Source organism: Aptenodytes patagonicus, chromosome 7 (genome assembly GCF_965638725.1).
Source record: "Aptenodytes patagonicus chromosome 7, bAptPat1.pri.cur, whole genome shotgun sequence".
In the NCBI taxonomy this organism is placed as follows: Eukaryota; Metazoa; Chordata; class Aves; order Sphenisciformes; family Spheniscidae; genus Aptenodytes; species Aptenodytes patagonicus.
In genome coordinates this window covers 23,228,345-23,252,673 of record NC_134955.1, presented here as the reverse complement: position 1 = coordinate 23,252,673, position 24,329 = coordinate 23,228,345, and the positions used below count along the sequence as shown (strand labels likewise).

At 41.2% G+C, this 24,329-nt stretch overlaps 1 protein-coding gene across 4 annotated transcripts in view; it reads right to left on the bottom strand.

Annotated features, from left to right (window-relative positions):
- Positions 1-24,329, bottom strand: part of LDLRAD3 (low density lipoprotein receptor class A domain containing 3) — a 115,133-nt gene that overhangs the window by 72,155 nt on the left and 18,649 nt on the right. For all 4 annotated transcript variants that reach the window (XM_076344369.1, XM_076344370.1, XM_076344371.1 and 1 more), the window contains exon 2: positions 5,167-5,313. In XM_076344369.1, the coding sequence (XP_076200484.1) occupies positions 5,167-5,313 (147 nt within the window). The remainder of the gene's footprint in view (positions 1-5,166; positions 5,314-24,329) is intronic.

The window sequence follows — 24,329 nt, the reverse complement described above, 5'->3', positions numbered from 1 at the left end:
AGGATGCAGGTCTTGGCCCCAAAGGAATATGACAGCAGGCAGGTATAAGGTCAGCACTAAAGATAATCCATTTACCTCAAAATGTTTTGAAACATGCAAGCACACATTTCTAGGCTCTTTCCATTCAGGTTCTCTATTTTGTGCCATTTTGGATCTTCCGTATCTGGTAACGGACAGAGAAAGAGTGGCTGACAGCATGCAGCTCCCACCTTGACTAGTGCAAGCACTAACCTCAGGTATATATATGCCTAGTATGCAACCAGAGCAGGATTTAGGAGCTGCACAATCAACACCTATAAGCTCCACAGGAAAGTCCTGTTGGTAAAGATTCTGCATTTGTCAAGAGGAACCTCAGCTTCCATTATAAATCATCCACACAGCTAAGAAGCAGTAGTAGTAGTTAAAAGCCCACTAACATTTAAAGGAAACCTTCATGACAGATACTGGACTACACAGGCTGATGAGCAATCCAACAGATGAGAACCAGCAGAGCCAGGGGAATGAACTACAAAAGGGTTCTCCATTTTGGGAGATGCACTGATGATAGCAGATTACTCAAACTATAGAGAACTGTAAATACTCACAAAACATTTACACTGCTATGGTCAATTAATTCTTTTTCAAGCTCAATTAGTGGCTTGAAGGAAAAGCCAAAGAGATACTCTGCTTCAAGGAGAAGCAGTTCTTATTTACGACAATGAGAAGTCACTGTCTCAGCTTATTCCATCCCTCTTACGCCTTTTCTCAACCCTCCTCCCCAAATAAAACCGGGTAAAATTTTTTCTGTCATCACATCGCCGTGACAGAAGGCAAGAGTACAAGAAGTGTTCTGTGCACTAAACAGCATACAGACAGCTGGCACAGGAAGCGTTAAACTGATCACAGGTCAGGGCACAGAGGAAGCAAGGAAGATGACAGATGGTATGGATTCTGGCAAGTGTGGGAGATGAAGAAAAAGCCCACAAGCAAAGTGACATGGTTAACAGAGATGGTCCTGCAAAGCCAGGGACAGAAAAGGGACAAACGGAAGAGAGGGAACAGATAAGACATGAATGGACAAGGTGCAGGTAATTCTGCTTTGCATCTTATTTCCTCCTCACACCCAGACTAGCACTTTTCACTCACTGGCCACAGAAAATGAGAACCAGACCAAGAGTTTAAGTTTTGCTGTTTGAAGGGGACAGACAGGATGAAATGCTACAGCAACAGAATTGATAAATACTGCTGGACATCCACGTTCAACTGTAAGGCAATCCAAAAGAGAGAGAAATACTTTGCACATAACCACACACATGTGCATGAAACTTCCTCAGTGGGCAAGCCAAAACACAGCATACTTGTCTTCACAGAAATACCAGTCCACAGTACCAAGTGAATCCTGTAACCAAACCCCTATTCACACAAAAACACTTTAAAGCAAGGTTAAAGCCTTTCCATGTGAACTAGTTAGTCGATGAGGAATCACAGACAAAGCAGCTTAAAGCACGGCTCAGAGTAGTAACACACTGGGAACTCAGCCATCTCATGCTGCTAATGCAACTCCTATGGCTTTGTCTTCACTATCAGCAGCTCAGCTAATGCAAAGCAACACCACAGCAGGAAACAAAGGACTCCAATTTTGCTGCAAGGTAAGTTTTATTAAGTAGAGCCCTATTCTGATAGGAGTAAGGCAACAAAGCCTAGCCTAAAGTGATTAAAGAAAAAAGTTTTATGCCTATATCTATACACACACATGCTCCAACCCCTGCGATGCTAGTATGACACTTTCAAGCATGGCTGTCCTCCCCAGAGTTGCCTGACACAAGTAACACAACACACGCTGGTACAATGACACAACCAGATGTGATGCTCACACTTACACATTTTTGAATGTCAACTGTTCTTACTTTTCAGCTGCTGTTTCTGCAGTCAAGAAGAACAATTCCTGGGCTCCTACATTCCCCTCTCCCACTCACTAAGGCCAGAGGATCTGAATGTTAATCACACTGCACATCTTTAAAAATTGTTTGGTTCAGCTGCTATCTCATCACTGGAAACTGATCGTGTACTAGGAAAAAAATTTTCCCAGTAGGCATATTCAAACCCTGGAACAGGTGCCCAGTGGGGCTGTGGACTCTCCATCCTTGGAAATGTGCAAAATTTGACCAGACAAGGCCCTGAGCAACCCTGATCCAAGTTAGTCCTGCTCTGAGCAGGCAGCTGGACCAAATGACCTCCAGAGTTCTTTCCAGCCTAAAGTAATCTGGGAGCCTATCTTTACAGATTGACACAAGCTGGAGGTGGAAAAGAGACAAGTGATTTTTCTTCTTCCTTTGCCCTTCTCAGACAAGATGCTAGGGCTGCCTTTAATGCCTTAACTCTGAACTAGGAACTCCTCTAACAGCAGATACGGGCTGTATAGGCCCATCCAAATTTTTATTACTTTCTGATGTAAAAGACTAGTTGGTAACACTATAACAGTACACCGTAAGAATGGGACCATTTTCAAAATTCATCAAAAGAGAAAAGAGCAAACCAAACCTTTTTAGCTACACACACTGTATGTATATACTCACATACATAATGACTGAATTGTCCCCCCGAAGCTATTAACAAGGCTAGGTGCTTAGCAGAATTCAAAAGGGGATGTTTCCTGGGTTAGAAGGATCATCCATCCTTGAGACACTAAGCCAACTTCCTCAATGCAGTCATAAGCCAACAACTAACAATGCAAAACTTTCCCAGCCTCCTTACTAATGCTGTAATTCTTTCTCCCAGCGATTCCTCTCACACCCCATGTCTCTGCCATGGTGCACAGACTGTAGCTACACAGGCATATTCAGCATCCCACACACACAGTGGCTGGTTCATTAGACATGCTTCTCATGGCAGCATACACACAGTTAAAAGCTGCCTACTAAAATGGAGAGGATAGAGATGCAGAACAGGCAGCTTGAAGCTCTCTGGATGCATTACAGAACCTTGTTTGCATGAATATTAATTTTTTGTTTGGAGATCCAAATGAGCACTATCTCCATTCTGTTTTGGCTTATCTGACCTGTTAACAGCAGGCCAGCACAGGATATGAATCCCTTGCTCTCCCTGTTGTCTCCTTTCCATGCTAATTTTACATTTATGAAAGTGATCAGATAGCAGATAGATGTATGGGAAGAGGAAAGAACAGTCTAATTATCTCCATTAATTTGGGCAGGATCAAAAGGATGCTCATCCAGAAAACTGTTAACAAATCAAGTGGGCTGGAAGTATTTAAATAAAAAACCCAGAGGACAATTCTGCAGAAACTTAAATTCATAGCTGCAGCATAACCTAGATCAGTGAGGTTTATTTGAGTCTGTCATGACAAGAACAACTTTTATGAACTGTCATTTTGCAGCTATTTATATTTTATTGTCAGTTACTATGTTCATTACTGTCTGCAATTCACTAGATCCAACTGATTTTGGTAAGGAAATTTTTAACAGAGTCACAAAGCGTATTTTCCTGTTACTGATTCATGGGTAAATACCCGGCCCTGCCTTCATTAAGAAAAATCTTCATTAAGGTTAATAAAAATCTTCATTAAGATTTTCTAATTGTACCAAGTGAAACAAAATTCATGCAAGGCAGAGGACAACAACATTCTTAAGAGACAGAAAACCTCCTGGTTTGTATCCTGTAAATACAGAGAAGTGCCATCATTCAGATTCTTTTAAGAAGTAGAAACAGCACACCAAAAGTCATGCTAGCAGCATATTCAGGAGCCAGGTAGTGAGGAACCTGAGAGTCACACAGCTCTTGTCATCAGGAACATCTCACTGAAAGGTACGGGTTGAACTTTGGACATTGTTTCTTCTTGCCAAAGCTCCCACTAATATAAATTCTGCTAAGGTTTAAACAGACATGCATGACAATCATCAATCCTTACAACAGGTCCATCCTTTCCTAAGATGTTAAAAATCTAAGTAAGAAAAAATTAACCTGTCTTCAATGTTGCAACACAAGCCTGATGCTTTATAAAGACTGCAAAGCATCAGGTATTTTATACAGATACTTTTAATGCCTTAGAAAGGAAGAAAAGCTCACTGGCTTAAAGCAGAACTACGTATGGATATTTATACAGCACAGTTATTAAAGCCCCCTTATTTTAAAAGGGATGGATAACTGGGGTTAAAGAAGAGGCAACAAGTTAAAAAAGCAAGATCATTTAACAAAACATGGTATTTCTAGTCAGTTAATTTGGAAGAAGCTATTCTTTCTTCCTTCTGCTCCATAAGCGAAGCTAATGATGTCTTGGAAGTGTCCTGGGAAAGGTAAGCTTCTTATAATTCGGTTTAATGAAAACCTCTATAAAGTATATATGTAAAGGAGCAACATTTGTTACATGAAAAGCAGTAACTTCGCAGAAATTTCTCACTCGCTCTAGAATCACATGAAATTTGAGGGTTTTTTCACTCCCAACTGGAGTTATAGTTGTTATATAGTGTTATGCTGCAGCGTAATCTTGCTGTCTGGGTAAAACACGTAGGCTAGAAAGTTTCATGCTAACTAATGGCTGAATAACATTAACTAAAGCTTAATTAATGCTAAGAAAAAGATGAAATCACAGAGGAGAACCGGATCAGACTTTTTTTAGCTCTCTCAAACTGGGAGTTCTATAGGGAGGATTAAAAGATGTAAACTTTATTAGCCAATTCATTTGGTCTGTTTTCCAGAAAGTTAGTATTAAGTTTCAAAGGGTTAAGAATTACATTTTGACAGGAGAGAACAAGAATAACAGGATACAGTCAACAATTCTGAAAGGAAAGGAACTAGTCTTGATGGTAGTGGAGGTCAACTTATAGCACTAGGCCATTGTGCTGAAGCAGCATACACAGGATCCCTAAAAATCACAGAGTATCACTCTTCCACTGGAAGAATCGTAAGTCAAGTCTGTCTCAATTTATCAATCTGTGAATAAGGGTTTAGGTTCCTGCTACTAAGTGCTGTATTAAAATTGGACAATTTAAAGAACATTAAAGACCTGAAATAATAAGAAAGGCTGTACATTTTTTCTAACAATAGCTAAATTAAAGAAATTGGCAGTAGCTTTGTTACTTACCTAATATACACTACAGAACACACCGGTAACACTGCCTAGCCAAGCCTTGTGATATTAAGCATGTTAAGGTCATGGCAATGGTCACTTACGGCATTCCTTCTCATCACTGTCATCAAAGCAGTCCGGCAGCCCATCACACTGCCAGGCCCCTGGGATACAGCGCCCGTTACTGCACATGAAGTTTCCAGGAATGTTGCATTCATTTGTGAAGTTATTCCCAGGCAACAGTTGGCTCTCTGCGACAAACAAAAAAGAGGAGAGTTTGCAGGGCATTTTAAAAAAGGCAGCAAAAGCAGTCACTGAGCAAGCTGTTTATCAGTGGTTGAATGAAGATGAGACAAATGGATCTTGACCCTGGTTGTTTTGTCATTATCCTATCAGTATCCTGAGTACGATACTTGGTAGCACTTTCTTTTTCCTAAATTATCATTTTACCTGTTCTCCATTCACACTCCCCATTTTACAGACTTCTTTATTGCTATTTTCTTGCTAGGAACATACTTGCAGCCTTCTATGCATCCTCAGGTCAAAGCAAAGTTCATTAAAAAAAAAATCTCTCCTTCACAGGGTCAGTCTAAACACAAGTAAAACAGACAAGGCTACAAGAACTCAGCTCCATATTTCCATGCTTTTATCAGATTAGTACTTAGCTTGCAGAATATTTTGTTGTTGTTGTTACCCGAGGCCTAGGAACTAGGTAACACATTGACTAATTCATACGAGGTTTTCAATTAAGTTTTAAACATAGTGCTGTTGATCAAAGTTAGAATTGAGCTTCTTGGTGTTAATATAGTCCCCTGGCATACATCTGTCCACAGGCTAGTGAGGCAGTTGGCACACTAAGAGTCTGCCAAGTGGAGGGGGTTTAGTAGCAGGATACTGGAGATCAAGAGAACAGTGCGAGAGGGAAACCTAGAGATTTGCCTTCAAGGTTAAACATAGCTCTAGTCAGTCATTTTAATCTACTGTGTTTCCCACTTTGTGCATTGTTTTTGGAATGCAGATATCACAGAAACACAAGCTTCTGTGAAGGAAGATAATGACACACAATGGTTTTAATAAGCACCAAAATGGCACGTCATGTTGTCGAGCTGGGGGGAAGCAGCAAGACAAGGCAGAAGATGAGAGAAAGAATATCCTTCCCCTTGTCTTCCTCTGTCATGTTCCAGACTAGTCCCAGGCAATGTGCACTTGACCAGGCAAAAACCAGAAACACAGCCTTCCCATGTAAGGGTGGAGGTGTCACAAAAATATGCCCCCCCCACCTGCCTGCATATCTTCATGGTTCAAAACCAGGAAGAACAAATTAAGCTGACACACAGCTTAATCATTTACCTATCATCTACCTATTTTGAGGATAATTGCATGATTTTTGGAACCCTGGGGGAGTGGCAGAGCTGCAGTCAGTTCCCTCCATTGCCCACCCTACACCAGCTTGCTTTCTGCTCCTGTTGGAGTCCAACTTCTTCTCCCAGGGAAGGCCTGAGCTCCAGGGGCAAGGAGAAGCACTATAAACACAGCACAGCAAGTGCCTCACTCTTTGATGCTGCACAGAGCACAGAGATCACAGCTGCCAGGACCAGCAGTTTCAGGGAAGACCCTTTCCTAGCTCATTCCTGCAGTCCCAGGGAGGAACCTGCGCTGTACAGGCATCTTCGGAGAACTCAGCTGCCAAAACGACAAGCCTCTAAGCACGAGGCTTTCCAAAAACCCCTGAATCAGCCAAACACAGATGGTTCCCTTCCTCCCCTGCAACATAGCAAAATGCTCCATCCCTGACACAGGTAAAACTGCTAAGGTTTACATCACTGTTTCAAAAGACACATGATAGGAATGCTTCAGGGTCGTAGTTTTTTACGCCTATGTCCGCCCCAAACAATGTATTTCCTCTCAAATGTTATTTCTTGCAAACGGCTGACTCTCCTGGGAACGTTTTAAGAATCCGCCAGGACAGAGCAGATACCTTAATGGAAATTTGTCCTGAGCTGTTAAAAGACAAGGTAGCTCAGAAAAAGGTGGAAATAAGATCTTCTGAGGCAGAAGGGGCCATCAGCCACTGGCCACACACCCAGAGCCACCTGTAACTCTCCTGCTGTAGCACCTTAAAGAAAGAAAGTGACAGTCAGCAAAAACCAAGCCCAGGCTATGCAGTTGGCAATTTGATGCCTTTTTGCTTTTAGCAGTTTCATTCAAACCTCAGTTTCATTCCCTGCACCACTGCTCTTGTCATCAAGAAAGAATGGGCTTGCTCTCTATGCTGCAATGGGAAAAGGCTACAACCTAGAGCACACTGGAAGAAGCTCAGCTCCAACCCACTCAGGCAGGGCCTTCACTGCTCCCAGCAGCTCCCAGGGAAACGCTGTACCCAACTCTACCTCATGCCTGAGTCCCTAAATCTACATCAGCAATGTGAATGGTTTGTCCTTGGCTAGTCCTGCCATGAAACACTGAACATACGGTGCTGTCAATAACCACCCCTGAGCTAGCGCAGCCTTGCAGCATCACTGTTAACAAAGTTCTGCAGTTCTATGTTCAACCAGCAAGGGAGGTTTTTTGTTGTTGTTTCTGTTCTGTTTTCTTTTCCTTATACCAGTGATTGAACACATTCAGATCAATCTTATCATTGACCTGTACCTGGTAAGTAATCATCAAAACAAAATCACCACTCTCAAACAGCTACAGAGGGTGAAACTGTCAGCATTACACGACCTCCTATTAGCAAACAACTCCCAGTGCTCTAATAACACCTCTGCCTGCAACTGGAGAAAACCTACCACAGTATTACAAAACTACAGCATGCCGTCACCAGATGAGGATATGAAAGAGATGAGATATCTGAGTATTCTTTGCAATGTAAAGGCACAGCCAATATGCCATATTCTCAAGTTTGTTATAAAGCATCCAAGAGCTTCAACAGCAGAACCTAACTCCTTTCTCCACACTCCCCCCCAAAAAACAGCTTTCAGGTCAGTATGGTACCACTGGAAGACTTTCCTGGTAGTTATCATAACTTTTATTAGAGAGAATTTATGAGTTCTTAAATATTACAAAACTGAAATGTCCTGGCCAAGAATAAATCTCTGATGTAAAACGGAGTTATTTCAAGCTTGACAAGAGAACTAGGAATTACTGAGGCTTTTGCTCTCTCAGAACCTAAGCACCTAGGCAGAACATTTAGGCAGCAACATCAAGAAGGTGCCATTCTCATGGCAACTCTCTCTGTTGCTCTGTGATACCTTCTTGTCTAACCTCATACCTACATCTCTCATCCAACCTGCTCTACTTCCACATGGAAGCTGCACCTATTCAAAATGAAAAATCCTGCCATCAACACTGAAGTGAGACCTCTTCTAGACTCAGGCAAGTTGCTGGCTAAGAACTAACACGAGGTCTCACAGCTACCTGCCCTAACTACAGAACTGTCTTCTCCTCCCTAAGCATCACGGTGTTCCTGAGAAAACATGGTAACTGGATGCATTTCAAGCACTGTAACACCTCCTGTGCAGAATAATCAAAGTTCAGCTCCTGTCAAATCTACTGCTGTTATCTTGCCTGAAAAGCTTTAGCCATGATCTCCACACTTCTTTAATGAAAAAATTTAGACAAGCCAAATCATTTAAGAAATTTTTAGAGTTGCAAAAAGCAAAAAACACAAACCAAGAAACAACCCCCCAAAAAAGCTATTGAGTCCCTGTTACTTTTAACAACTCCTTCAAATAAATGCTATGCTTCTACCCTACTAAACTGAAGAAACATTTCAGGAACAGATATCAAATTTTATTTGTTACCCAGTAAGTTGTTTGTTTATAGGATTTCCTTTGTCATACAATAAATTTATCCTCAATGTTCTTCTAAAGCAAGGATATATTACTAACCTTTTCACCAAACAGGAAACAAAAGATGCTGGCAGATCAAGTTACTTGCTGACAGCCCTATGCAAGCTTTGCTGCGAAATGGGAACACGGAACTCTGACTCAATCCAATTTCAAAGCAACAGCTATTTCTCTTAAAACATGACCTTCATTAGCTGCTAGAAGAGAGTTGCAGGTTACAGACAGCAATTTGAGAGTCATAGTCAACGCATCTAGAAACTTCTTACGTGCATTACTCCATCTTCAAAAAACCCATTGGTGGATAAAGAACTGTCAAAACAATTGTACATGTGGAACTATTTTAAATCGTATTGCTCCTTCTGCTCCCTTCACCTTGCAAGTCTCCTCTACCGGATGTAAAAACCCCCAAAGAAATCCTCAGTGTGGTCATCACCTCCCAACCCTCAGGAATGCAATGTTCCTGTGCACTCAGCGCACAGCCCACTGCATGACTCGGGGCTCTGTGCACGCACATGAGGAGGAGCAGTATTACAGACATGCACAAGACAGACATGGAAAGGACCAAACTAGATCATCTTGTCCATTTTTCTAACAAGGTCCATACAGATGTCAGGTTTTGTGCAGCCAACTTGCCATACCACCTGCTGGCAGGGGCAAATTCCTTCAATCTGGCAGAGCTGGCTTTCCAATAGTTGACATATTTACCCTGCAGTCTCTTTGACTAATTTTGAATTCAACCCAAATATGAGCTACACGGATGTGTTCAGTTAAGGAGAAAGGGAAGAAGGGGAAAGAAGTAGTCCATTGTCACTGCAATACGTTGCTCACTTTAAGAAGCATACCATCTGGGCTGAATAAAAAAAAGGGACTCATGTTTCACTTTGAAGGGGACAGAGTAAGGAAAGTCAATCTGTTTTAGCAGCCACTTCCAAAAACATTACCATCTAAATATTTAATACTCACTGAAAAAGAATCAGTGAAAAATAAATAAAAGGACAAGTCATACTGAGCACTTCACACCGTATTATGAAAGCAAGTCAAGGATATCTTTCACAAAAACCCCTTAACCTAAAAGCACTCCAGAGAACTGTGCACATTACAGAACAGACCACTACTGATAACACTGCTGCCTCTGTATCAGAAAGTGTAATCAGTAAAAGTAGGCAGTAACCCTGGCCAAGGAAGTTTTGAGGAAGAAATACAAGACACTTGTGTGTTCAGCACCCTCATGAACAACGCCAGTAACTTCAGCCTCTTTGCAAAGAGGATCTATCACCAAGGATGAAGCATGAACTCTTCATTGCCAAACCTTTGGCGTGTCTTTTGTGGGAATCCTGGGATCTTCACAGGGTATTTTCAATGGATCGCTGCTTAAAGTTTTTCAAACATGAAGAGAATTATTTTGATCCAGGCTGGTATGTAGCTGTGAGGCTGAAGGGATACTCATGATACTTTCCTATCACACAATAGACACAGTATGCCCCATACTTGAATGAATTCATTCTTTCTGCTTATCCCCTTGCCGGGTATAAATCCACACCAGGTTTGATTTCAGCACATCAGAAATTTGTTCTCACTCTACTGAAATCTATGTTGTGAAAACAAAAGGAGAGAAACTAGAACAAGTCAGTAGCTGGAATTTGCAGCAAGATGGCATCAAAAAGACATACTTTCAATACCTGCCAATATTTGCTCACCAGCAAAACACATCACAACTAAAGAAAAGTGAGAGATAATCGCAGACTTGAACAAACACTTTTTGATCTTCCTCCATCATCTTAAAAGATAGCAAATAAGTGGTGCTAAGTGCCTGGTAGGATATTACAAGATTTGATTCCTCAGAGACTGCAAAACTATTTACAAATTCTTACACTTAGGTCCAGTTGCTTCTGTAAATTTAGCCGCTAAGGACAGATGTATCTTATCATACTTCTTTATGTTGACATGAAGCGTCTGACTCACTCCACATCTACTTTACAGGTATCTACTAATGCAGATGATGCACCCAGAAGAGGAATTCAAAAGCTGAGCATGAAGAAACTCCAAAAATTATGCTTTGCCTATAAACTTCAGTTTAACATATGCATGCATAAACTTCACTGGCAATAGAAGTACGTTGTCAGCAAGGTAACACCAGTGGAATTAAGGTAGACTTGGCTTAACACTCACTGCACTGAAACAGAAGGCTTTGTGCTTATGAGAGAACATTAAAGTCAGGACTCCTGCAGCCACCCAAAGAGTCTGTGGCAACAAACTTACTCAACCTCTTTACTACGCTTTATCCATTGTTAAAATGAAAACAGGGCACTAGTTTTTAAAAGGTCCCATACTGAATTCAAGTATGTAGAGCATAAAAAGATTGCCCATTAACAGCACCAAACACGTAAGGAAAGTACACTAGTGAGGACGTGAGGACTAAGTTTACTTTCCATCTCTTAAATAAACACCTTTGATATCACCCAAAAAGTTGTTCGTAGCTGCACGTTCATAAATGTACCTCATAAATCCCCATAAATGCCAGTCTTCAGCTTGATTTGCTTTCCTATGCAGTACTGCAAAGGTGCCTTGCCAGAACAGAAGAAAAGCATCCCAGTGCACATTCAGGCTGCCTTTGGGAAGCAAAGAATAAGACAAGCTCTCTCTTGCTCTGCCATGAAGCCTCTGACAACACCTAAGCCACCTGTCACAAGTAAAGGACACCTGCCAGTGATTATCTGACAACTTAAATCCCCTTGAACAGCTTTAATCCCTATCCTCCCCTATACTCATTTAAACTGCCAGATGATTACATTGCTTATGCAACATTAGAAGTTATGAGGGTTATTTGTAAAGGCAGATTGACAGCCCCACTGCAATACAAGTGCTCAAAAATGTTTCTTCACTGAAGCAGGAGGTAAATTAGTGATTATTCAAGGAACTGCTCACTGTTTGACTTCCCCTCCTTCAGTTTTCCAACAATGATCCATGAGATGCGATATATTTGATATCTAGCATTTTCAAGATTTAAAATGGATCAGGCCTAGCCAAAAGAATAGAAACTCCTATGGTTACTCCCAGTTAAACACTAGATATTACTGAGGTAAGTCAAAGTCAATGGGAAAACCCTTTTTAGAGCACTAAAAAGGATAGCTTCTTTCAATTTAGATAGAAAAACTACAGTGGCAGGGAATGCAGGCTACTATCAGATGCCCATCCTTCACCCATTAATTACTCACAGCAAAAGCTGCCTTTATTGAACTGGAGAGCAATTAACACATCATGATCTCTGCCATAAATAATACAATATGCATAGAATAGAATATTTTTCTAAATATCCTACAGTGTTAGTTTAAGCAATTGACACATTCCCTATAATAGGTGGCTGCATTTCAGCACGTAGCCATGCAAGTGCCTGAACTAGATATAATCTTTTAAATCATTCCCTAATAAACAGCCATTTGCCTTTTCCTTGCAACACCATGTGCAGGAAGTGAGCCGAGGTGAACAGGCTTACTTTAATCCTACAGCCTTCGTGGCTGGATTCTATATTTGGGGGACTGGGCATTTCACTAGAGCCCCTACATTTGCTTGTCTCCAGTGCAGCTGCTTGAGTACACACCAAAAATACATACATCTCCTAGGTCTACGGGCTCTCAGCACAGTTAGCATGGTGGAAGAGAAACAGGCTATGGGCCATTAACAGTAGAGACTGAACACAGCTCCAAACTAGTACAAGTTTAAACAGAAAAAGGAGGAGGATGAGAGAAGGAAGAAATACATGTTTAGATTACTGAACTGGGTGCACCTTGAAAGAGAAGCATTCTCCAGCAAGAAGGTCAAATAGAGATTATACACTGTTCTTATCCAGACTAAAGGTACCCAACCAGATCGCTTCCTTACAGAAGCGGCAGAGGTAAATATATCTTATTCTTAATACCTTTGAGGGATGTGTTGCTATAACACCACCCTGAGGACAATATTATTTTTGTCTTCACAAAAAGAAAAGACTAAAGGATTTATGCACAATAGCACAGAAGACCTACAACAGATCTTGGGACAGAATTTAGACTTCATGATCCCAGTCTCTGCTTTAGCAATATACTTGTAATTACTTGCCAACAGGAGTCAAACAGGAGTGTTTGTATCAAACAGCTGTACCTAAGAGAAATCAAATGGGGGGTAGGGATGAAGGAGGAGATAATAAGCTCATGTGTCCCATCACACTACTCCAGTCTCCTGATGACCAGGCCAAGCTGACATTCTGCCTGGAAAATACAGAGATCATGCTTGAACTGTGACAGCAGCGAGACTGAGTCAGATTCATTCACTTATGAATTTAAGCATTTAACTGCAAGAAGCACATATGCTGTTCCACACAAGAACAAAGGAACGATGGAATTGAGCCCTTTTTATCCCCTGGTGAATAACATTTATGATCCTTCACAAGGCAATGGAGTCATCACGTGGCTACCTTTCTCCCTAATTTTGGTTAGTGGAGACTCCTGGATACTCATGGCAAAAGAGGTCAGTACATGACCCCCAATTTCTTTCTTTTGACTATAATGGCCACATGAGTAAATGGTTATCTTTACTGAACAGTTTCCCCATCCTGCTTGCCCTTAATCCCCCAAGATAACTTACAGCGGAAGACCAACTCAGACTGACTCACCCACCCAACCCCTAGAGCAAGATCAATACTCCAAATTTAGGATTGTTTTGTTTATCCCAGACTCCTCTCCAGTTCCTCTCCCCCCCCCCAGTGATTTTAAGCAAACTATGAAAACCATTACTGTGCAATGAATTAAGAGCATGCACTTACACAGAACCCTCAAATAATTAACATCCTCTGGAATGGAAACATTTTCCCTAATTATGTGTTCCTCATACTCTCAGAAGAACTTAGCTATTATCTCCGGGCACTTAAACAGAAAGTTAACACAGTCCAGAATAAAAATCTGAAATACAAAGAACATATTCTGCCAATTGTCATCTTCAGGTTATTGAAGAGTGACTCTCTTCTCATCATTTCATCTTACCCACAGGTTATTACTATCTTTCTGATCTTCCAAAAGAGCAGAAGACACTGTCACAAAAAGATATTCCACAGCAGCGCAGCTGAACAAAAGCAAGCAGCCCCCACCACCACGCTGACCCCCGGAAACACCAAGTCCAGAGGGAACCTACTCTCTGACAGAGGAAAGCTGAGGAGTTACTGTCTCCACGTCAGCTCCACAGTCAGGTTCTTAATCACTTTAACTTCGGGGCAGCTTAAAGCCAGGTATATGTTAGTACATCTTGGTAAGCAGAATGAGGAGAGAAACAGAAGGGATTGCTGCACGGTTGAAGATCCTGTAGACTTGTCTAGCAATTTTTTGAAGTAACGTGCGTAGTCAGCAAAGAAAAGTGGAAAGGTAAGACCAGCAGACTTTGGGGGATTCTTTTAGTTTCTGCTGCACCAGGAGAAGCTCATGTTTCGGATTTTGGTACGGCAGTGAGCACAGTTATTTATAGACCATTAAGGCTTTCAAACAGCAGTCAGTGATGACCACTGACTTGTGGCTTGCAGTCTTCAGAAGGTACCTCCTTTAATACAGCGCTTTGAGTCACAGGGCAGTGGCATTCCTCCCTTGAAATCACTCCCAGCAATTTATCAGCTCTACTCCAAGCAACAGCACGTTAACAGAACCACTTGCCTTTCCACTTCTTAGTAGAAGGCACTGCTTCTGAAGGCACAGTCCCACATTCAGACAGATTATTTGGAAGTTCAGCTTCAGCATCAGAAAACAATAGTCATCTTCACAGGCTGTGTGACAGACCTGCCCGTTTCTGAAACAGCCCTGGCTCTCCTGTCCCAACTAGTGCCAACAGTTTGGCTTAGACCCTTATAGAGTATCACAGTGCTGTTTCCCAAGAGAGACACTGTTGCATGAAACTTTGCTTTGCTTGCAACCAGGTTAGTGTCTGATGTATAATCCTTTTCCAGATGTTTCCTGGCTACAAATGCACACTTTTTAAATTTAATTTCAAGCTTTAATTTGATGGAAGAACATGAAAGTACTGGTGGCAAAAAGATAAGCTATATAAATACACATCAAAAAATGCAACTGAGAATCTCGACAGGGGCAGCAGCAAAAACAGCAAGAACGAACAAAAAACTAAAGATGTAATTTCTATATTCAAACATGCTAAAAGCAAAGCGAATCCTATTGATTTTATACCCTCCATACTCAGTAACTTTCAACACACTTCTTAATAAGAGACAGAACCTGTGTATATAGAAAAGAATCCAACTTCTTCATGAACTATGTAATACATTCATCACTATACACCGGCTACCCTACAACAAAGGGCAACACTAAGTCACCTCACAGATCACATTACAAACTACTGTCCTCTGTAGGTGTCTGTAAAGATAATTGTTTTTAGCATCTCAGAAAAGAGTATTTTATCTTGGTTTGCTCAGCCTCTCTACCTTTGAGGAAAGATTTCTCTGCAGCACCCTTATGATACAGTTAGGTATATTATCCTCCTCTTGGACAGATTCAGACCATGCTTTGAAGAGACAGTAAATCAAGTTATACCATAATAGTGTCAGATGAATAAAAGTACAAGTACCTAACACAGTGAAGAACCTCAGATTAGTCTGCCAGTTATGCCTTAAAAGCTTGGATTTTTAAAAGAGGGAAGGAGGCCTAACTTTGCCTTGGTAAACTTTATGATCAATAGAGTATCATCTGTCCTCCCACAAACAACACTGCTGCATCTCACCAAACTGAACAGATATGCTGTCTGCATCAGGCCTGCACTATCTGGTCATTTGGTATTACTCACCCTGAAAACACAGCCTAAATTATTCTCAACAGGGCATGGACGTAAAGAGAGTAAATAGAGAGTAAGTAATCTCAGTCTTGTTTCTCACATCCCAAACTACCATCAATATCAAATCCTTATATCAAACTCCCCCCCATGCATGATTGCAGAACATCTTGGATTTGTAGACCCCATGCTGAAATTACTACCTGCCATCATTTTGGAAGATAAAAACCACTTGATTTTCACAGCTTTTAAACATCAGCTTACCTAGAACAGAGATATCTGAAATACTTCCTAAAGAAACAAGACTGTGGCAGGTTGCAACATCAGCTCTGGCTGCTGGTCTGACCGACCGCAGGAACCAAATCCATCTTTTATCAGGGCAGGCAGGGGGAGTTGACTGGAAAGTTAAATGATACCAGTCACAGCCAGGGAGATGTTTACATTCCTCTGTCTACAACAACTCTTAATGCTGAAACTCTTCCTCCACCAGTCTCATCTCACTGCTTACTCTGCTGATAAGATAGGGGTAAGAGAAATGTACTCATGGCCAACATCCACCTAGAGATGGATTTCCAAGCTGAATCTTATCTTCTTTCTTCAATAGGAGGAAGTCTGAGCACTAATCTTGAATGGCCTATTGACAGAGAGAAAAGAACAGAAACAGTCTCATATCGACAGATTAACACCCTGAAGGTGGGAGGAATACTACTACTAAGTTTTAGTTTATTCGAGGATCTTTCCTAGAGATTCAATACAAATTTGCCTTTATTTCACAAGCTCCTGAGAATTACATTCTGTCTGCAAAACACAATAGAACATGAAATTTTAAAATGCTCTCGCAATGCAGGGCCTAATCAGTCAACCATAAATCCGGCCTTTAAATATTCATGTGAGATGAAACCAAACTGCTACACGCAGATCTGCATATAGTTACTTTCTGCTGTTATGCCCAGGTTTTAGCTACTTGTTCTCTCAGCAAACACAGCCCTCTTTGTCTAACGTTTTCCTTGGCAACAGGATACTTCCGACAGCATCACCCAGTATAAATCATAAGCTTGTGTAAACCGGTAAGGACAAATGGCAGAACTAGACAGTAAATCTTGTACAAGTGAAAGCCAAGATTAAAGAAGAATGTATCATTCAATTAAATGATAGGAAGGGCAAAAAAAAGGAACAAAGAACAACAAAATTTGAACTGGAGTTATATTTGGGATTTTGCAGCATGGCTGCAGAACAGTTAGAGATCCCGTCAGTTCGGTTCAGGGACACGCATTTGAGATAAGCTGGTAAAGAAATATTTGTCCAACCAATACCTAGCAAGCTGCAGTTCCAGAACAAAAGTGAATTCTATGTCCAAAATTAATCAAATTTAAAGGAATAGCCTACAAAAAAAGAAGTGATGAACAGAAATTCCATTTAACAATGAGCACTTTGGGGGGTTTTTTGGTTTGTTTTTCTAACAATCAGAAGGGGCTAGGTTTAAATTTCCTCACACAATACTCCATGTCAATAAAAAACTACCTAGCACAATTAAGTTTCCCAATCACAGAATCTGACCATTTACTTTCAAATATCAAAGTTTTTTAATTGTTCTTTGAGACTTGTTTCTGCAAGGACTTTTTTTGCACTATGCAGATGCAAGAGGTCATAAAAGGCTGCTAACCACATTTTCTTGCTTAAAAACATGTATTGAATTAGCTGTACTTAGGAGCCTTCAGAGATGATGGTTAGCTGTGCAAACTCGGGGATGTTCAGCCTTACTAGCTGGGCAGATTCGTTTAGGTCTTACACCCAATGTAAGAAAAATCCCACAGTTGTTCTGTCTGGAGAAAACAGCTGAATTCACTATTAGTTTATTTCCCCAAATGCAAGTGCTACTTCAAGCTGTTCTGTTGTGCCATACAACGATGACTTAAAGGGTGCTCCAATGATAAGTAATCACAAGGAGTGGCAGCAGTTAACTGTGAGGCTGTAAATGTCAGTGTTAATTCTTTGCAAAAAACCAAAATTTCTATAATGTCAGTTGCTCTAGGAACATTTCACTATGGCAGTGGTTGAAGTATGCCGTAACTTATAGGCATAAAAAGCACTGAAGTCCTTTGGAGTTGGTAGCTGATACTGGACACACTATCCTTCTCTACATCCCAGCATACAAAAACAATGCCTAAATATGCAGTAATACAAAAACCTGGAAGGGGAGGAGAGGAAGGGAAAAGTGGTAACTAAGAAGAAGGCCAATCTCATCCCTCAGCAGGATGCTAAGGAGGTATCATCTTGCCCCTTCTCCAATGGTTAGTCACTCAGCACTCATAATAATATTTAGTATTTCTGCAGTCTTCTGTCCCACCACACAGATCACACACAGAATCAACCTCTGCAAATGAGTGCAGTTTAAGCAAGAGCTACACATTACAGAAAAAACCTATAAACAGAAATCGTTACCTGGTAGGCAGAAGGTTTCAACCAGTGAGGAAAAAAAAACAAACAAAAAAACCTCTGCAACTCCAGAGACCTTACAGTCCAAATACATAAGATGACAGTACAGAATGATATTATTGGTCAGTGGCAGAAGCACCACATCAAACTAACCACAGCTGCTTTTTGTACATAGCTGTGATGAGCTAAAGGCACATCTCCTCAACAGTTTACACTGATTTAAATCAGAGCTAATAACCCCATCTTTCTCCAACCCCAGCTATAAATTCCTGTCTTCCCTCTTATTATCCAGTTGAATAAACTCCACCACAGGTGGGCAGCAAGCTTTAAAAAAGTTAACCTAAAAGCCTTTAGTTCTCAGTGCTGTCTGAATCAACACACCACCAAGTTTCAAGAGCATCTGCCATCACAGAAGAGAGGGAGAGGAACATGCATACCCTGGAAGGAGGGACAGCGCAAACACCTTATGCTGCTGTGGAAACGCACCCCTAGATTAAGAGCAAGACGAGGACTGTAGCCCTTTCTCAGGCTAAACCAGATAACCTAAAACCAAAACACTCCTGCCGTTTTCAACTCCAACAGACATCACTTAGTCTAATAGAGTTGCTTGTCCTTAACACCTATGCCACAATTCCTTCTTTAAGCAGCGAAGGAAAGTTTTCAAGAGCAATAATTGTCTTGGCAGCTGCATATCAAAGTCTTCCCCAGTAAGGAAAGCTGCGTGTCAGAACCAGGCATGCCATGCTGTGTCCCAGCAAGCATTTGGTGGTGAAGGATAGTATCCCACACTGATATCTTACTGGTGAATTAGCATTTGATAGGTGTTAGAGACAGAACATGCAGGGCTCTGAAAGCAAACTCACTGTGTAAGCATGGTGGAGAAAGCAAAACAAGATGAAGTTATGATAATGATATCCTCCTGATGATATCAGGAGAGTAATTTATGCATTTAGGATCTGACTGCATGTCAGTACAGCACATCAGGAGGGGAAAGTAAGCTGCAGTATTGGTAACAAGGGGAGAACTCGGGCTGTGCAACTACATGAAAAGGCCACACCTCGGAAAGAACCTGCAAGACACAGCTGGGATGTGAGGCTCCACAGAGGGGCCAAGTCCAAGAAAGGCCAGAGTAACAAAACAAAACATCAACAATGTCCTTAACAATAAAGGAAAAAAAAACCAACAAAAACTCATAACCTCTCACTCAACAACACTGAGCTAATTTCCAAGTGTTGAGGAGATTGATGACAGATAACCATGATTTTAATCTAGACAGAGAGAGACAGAACTGCAGACTTCCCTACCCTGGGAAGGCAACTCAGCTCCTGCTTTGAAGTCTTGCCCTAAGAACAGAAAACAAGGAGACCAGAAACCCTTCTCCTGAGGCTCTTAAAAAAATCTGGAAGAGGAACAAGAATGTTTTTCCAAACAATACATTGAAGCAACAGTTAAAGTTAGGAGAAGAATTAGCAGAAGACAATCAGAGTCAAGGAAAGGCAACAGTTTAAGAAGAGGAGAGTGACTGTACTAAGTGACAGCACACGGCCAGTGAAGACAGGGTACTATTCCTAAACAGAAGCATTACCTGGAAATAGATGATAACCTCTTCAAATAGGAATGCAAAACCAACAAAGAGATAAGAGTTAGACTGAAAAGAGGGCATACATGAAGACCACGTGACTTGGGTGACAAAACATGGTGCAAAGTGAACATAGAACATCCCTGAATCTTCAAGGGGAAAGGCAACTCATTCCTCTCCAGCTGCAGTGATAATGCAGAAATGGACATACACACCTTTAGAAAAAACAATTTTAACAAAAAATGTTCAAAAACATAACAAGCCAAACTAGAGCCTTGATTTCAGAGGATCACCAGGTTGGGTTATAATCAGCCAATTTTCATCCACCCTATACTGAAAGCATGACAAGCCATGGTGCAGCCACAGCAACACCCTTTAGACCATCCAGGACCTCACACCACTCACAATATTTTGGAGATCACTAGTCTAATTCAACAGTAAGACATCACAGGACACAAGCCTCTTCAGATGTCATGCCCTAGGTCTATTTGAAGAGATTTTGCCATTACTTTAGACTTGAGAGGTTTCTTTTATAAAAGACAGTGTGCATTTGCTCTTTTCCCATAGCTGCGGTCACATGTCCTCCACTAGGCAAGCCTCAAAGAGAGTTAAGTGGGGGCAGAAGATGGGGCTCAGGAATGACAAATGTACACAACAACTGGTTATTTATTTGAAGTTGGGAATTTCCCATAATCACTACCAGAGACCTAGAAAAGAATCACTTCAAGTGAAAAATAACAGCTTTTATAACCACCTACCTAAAGCGTGATTTTCTCCTACTCAAACTGAGCTCTTTGATGTCCTTTATACAGTAATAATAAAAATTTATACAGAAGATAAAGTGACTCAGTATCTGATGCATGGATTAGATTTCTGCTGCTTTCTGTAAGCAAATCAATAACAGAAAAATAAACGGCATTTGCATTTTGTCAATGGGAAACATGCTGTTCGGAAGATACACGGCAGGGATTATATTGATGTGAGAGGCTCATTCTTTTCACAGGAGTTTAGTCTCACCTTATCTATTTCAATTAGTCATTGTACCAGAAGCCCTAGCCAAGAGCAATGATGTTTCTCCATTGTAGAGGAACACAGTAGTATGTAGTGCCCCCCCCCCCCCCCCCCCCCCCGACAGGACGTTAATGCAGGGTGCATAGTGTGGCTGTGCAATCTTTCTGCAAGGCACTGGCGACCAATTCTTTCCAGCAAATACTGCCACAGCAAGATACCATCTATGCACACCATATATTACAAACTGCTTTTGAGCTAGCAGTAAAATCAGGAATTTGTTTGCAAAATAGGCAATCTTGGATTTTGGCTCTTTCAACAGTTGCTGTGTTAAACAGCACAGTGAAGAGTGAAGAATACTGGAATGAAGATAGACAGGGGAAGATATAGCAAAAAGCAGAAAAACTTTTGATGCATGCATAAGAAAAATGAACATTTCCCCAGGAGCAGCGGAGGCAACTGTGGTCAATGTCTCTGGAAAGGGCCACACAAGAAACAGTCCAGGATTTAGTCTGTGGTATACCAGCTTTCTTCCTTTTCCCATTTTTTGCTGCTTCTTTGATTCCTCCAATTCTGTTTCATTTATTTCCTAAAATCCTCTGAACAGTTTCCAATAAAGAAAAGTAGCACCTGCTTTTTAGAAGTCTATCCCGGCCTCGAAAGGAAAAAAAAAATTTATGCCACCCTACTCAAAGTGCCCATTAGACAAAGTCTTGAAGAGAAGCTTCCCAGTACACTCTAGTTAAGAAGGAATAAGCATTTATGTACTTCAACCCCTAATTAATCCAAATATTTTCGGTGTCTCACTTGAGCCACTTGCAGCTTCCAAACCTGGATGTGTTTTACTCAGATGGGTAAAACTCCGGACAAACTCCGAGTTAACAAAAATTAATAAGTTTCTGGTTAACTACGAACCCATTTTTGTCTTTTAAGGCTTCACTCAACATTTTTTTCATCAGGTATTCTTCCTGATGAAGAATTCCTATCCAATTCTTCCTGAGCCAAATCAAAACTCAGGACATCTCCAAAACCTTTCTATAACCCCATGCTTCACTTTGCTGGTTAAACAAACTCTGAAAGCACCACATTCCTCCTGGCACCCATCATATTTATGTATGCTACAAAGCGTACTTTCTGAAGAAGCCGGGGCAAAGACACATCCAGACAGAGAGCACCAAACTGGCAAATGCTGGGAGAGCTGCAGAGCAAACCAGTGAGCTGGGGAATCACCTACAGAGTTACACAGATGGGGACCAGAAGGAACAGACAAGGTCTCAGGAATTTCGTGAAAGTTTTCAACAAAAACAAAAGTCCATAATATCTCAGTAACCCAGAGAACTCAAGATACCCAGGCAAAAGACATGGCTTCTACATATACAATAATAAAGTTTTTATTCTCAAAGTGCATATCTACTTGGTTCCAAGGCAGGATACATTTGTTTTCACACAAAACCCAAACTGAAACTTATGATGCACTAAGTTCATAATTTGTCAATTTTTTTCCAAGGTTCTAGGGAAGCAAGCATTATCACTTGCAGTAGCACCTGAGACTGGCCATAATGGACGTTCTCGAGAGCCTTGATGAACACACTAATGAAACAGCAGTTTCAGTATGTTGCCATTAAGGGTTAATTTTAATTTTGAGTCTCATTGGCCTAGTTGGCCATTCCCATAAATACCAACCCAGCAGATATAATTGCAAAGCAGGTATATTTGGCTCCAGTCACCCTGCCAATTTAGCGGTAACTAATGTCTGAAAATTACAGGGTGTAAATTTAGCATAGTGGGTCTCACACATCGTGCTTTTTTACTGGTAGAGACTGTATTTGATTAATCAGAATTAAAAGAAAGATACCACACTTTATGAAAGCTTGTCTATTTTTTCCCCTAATCTCTGGAAAGAAATAAGAAAAATCAGACTGTATTGACTGGATAATGACAAAGGCAGCACAGCTCAAAACTGTGCATTTCTGAGTTTCAACAGGCATTTCTTTCACATCAATGAGCAGAGAATTGCTAGTGCCAAGCAATGCCAAGATTTCTGCCAAGCAGCTAGCAAATCTGGGTAAGATAAGGCAAACAAGAAGAGACATCTTTGGAATACAAGGACAACCTGAACGTATTTTCTCCCTAACAACCATGTTCAAATTTCTTTTACAGCCCCAAGAAAGCAGCAACTGGCTAGCTCTAACTGTGGCGCTCTCACTACCACTCACACATTTGCACCGTCCTTTCTGTCCTTCCCACACACTACAAGAAGTTCAGAAGACAATGAAAACTGTACATAATAGATATTTTTAAGGACACTCTGGTAGGTAATATATACTGTTAGACTGACAGCCATTGCCATCAAAATAGACAGCTAGTGTAACACATATGGGCACTAGCAAAGGTTTCTCCTCCTCCACAAATGTGCAACAGCAGCAACCAAGCAAAGCAGCCTTTGCATTTCCATGAGCCATCGTGTCTGTGTATCACTGCTGTTACGATAACTCTAATTCTTACTTGACAAAACAATGTCTCAACCCACTTGCAGCCCATACTGACTGCCACTCATTTGGTTTTCTAACAAAGTACCTAGGCAGACTTACTCCAGACTTACCAAGATTTTCAGTCTCAGCACTGGAGCTGCTGCCACACATAGCCTTCCTTTAAACACATGGGCCCATATTTAAGAGAATGGGAATCTTGCTTAACATTCAAAACTCCTTTTTCTCCTGGGGAAACCTGAATTGAAAACACTTGAGAGCAATAAAGATCCTTAAAAAGGCACCCAAGATTCTTCATAGACTCATTTCTTTAATTTTGATTCCCAGCTATTGCAATAATTTTTACTTTTCTTGAAAGACAAGCTGACACATTCTGTTCAGATCTTCTGTCAAAGAGTTGCAGTCTCACAGCTCCCACCTTCCCAGTCGGAAAGCCCAGTAAACTGCAATCATCCATATGCTGAGGTTTTCTCTCTTCCCTGAATCCACTTCATTAGGATCAGAGAAACAGACCTCACAGGTGAGGTAATAGACCCCGTGTCTTGGTTTAGCCTCAGCCAGCAACTGAGCACCACACAGCTGCTCGCTCACTCTCCCCCCCCCAGTGGGATGGGGGAGAGAATCGGAAGAGTAAAAGTGGGAAAACTCGTGGGTTGAGATAAAAACAGTTTAATAATTGAAATAAAATAATAATAATAATAATAATAATAATAATAATAAGAAGAAGAAGAAGAAGAAGAAGAAGAAGAAGAAGAAGAAGAAGAAGAAGAAGAAGAAGAAGAAGAAGAAGAAGAAGATACAAAGCAAGCGATGCACAGTGCAATTGCTCACCACCTGCTGACCAATGCCCAGCCAGTTCCCGAGCAGCGGCCCCCCCAGCCAGCTTTCCCCCAGTTTATATACTGAGCATGATGTCACATGGTATGGAATATCCCTTTGGCCAGTTGGGGTCAGCTGTCCTGGCTGTGCCCCCTCCCAGCTTCTGGTGCACCTCCAGCCTTCTCAGTCTGTAGAGCATGGGAAGCTGAAAAGTCCTTGACTAGTGTAAGCACTACTTCGCAACAATTAAAACATCAGTGTGTTATCAACATTATTCTCATGCTAAATCCAGA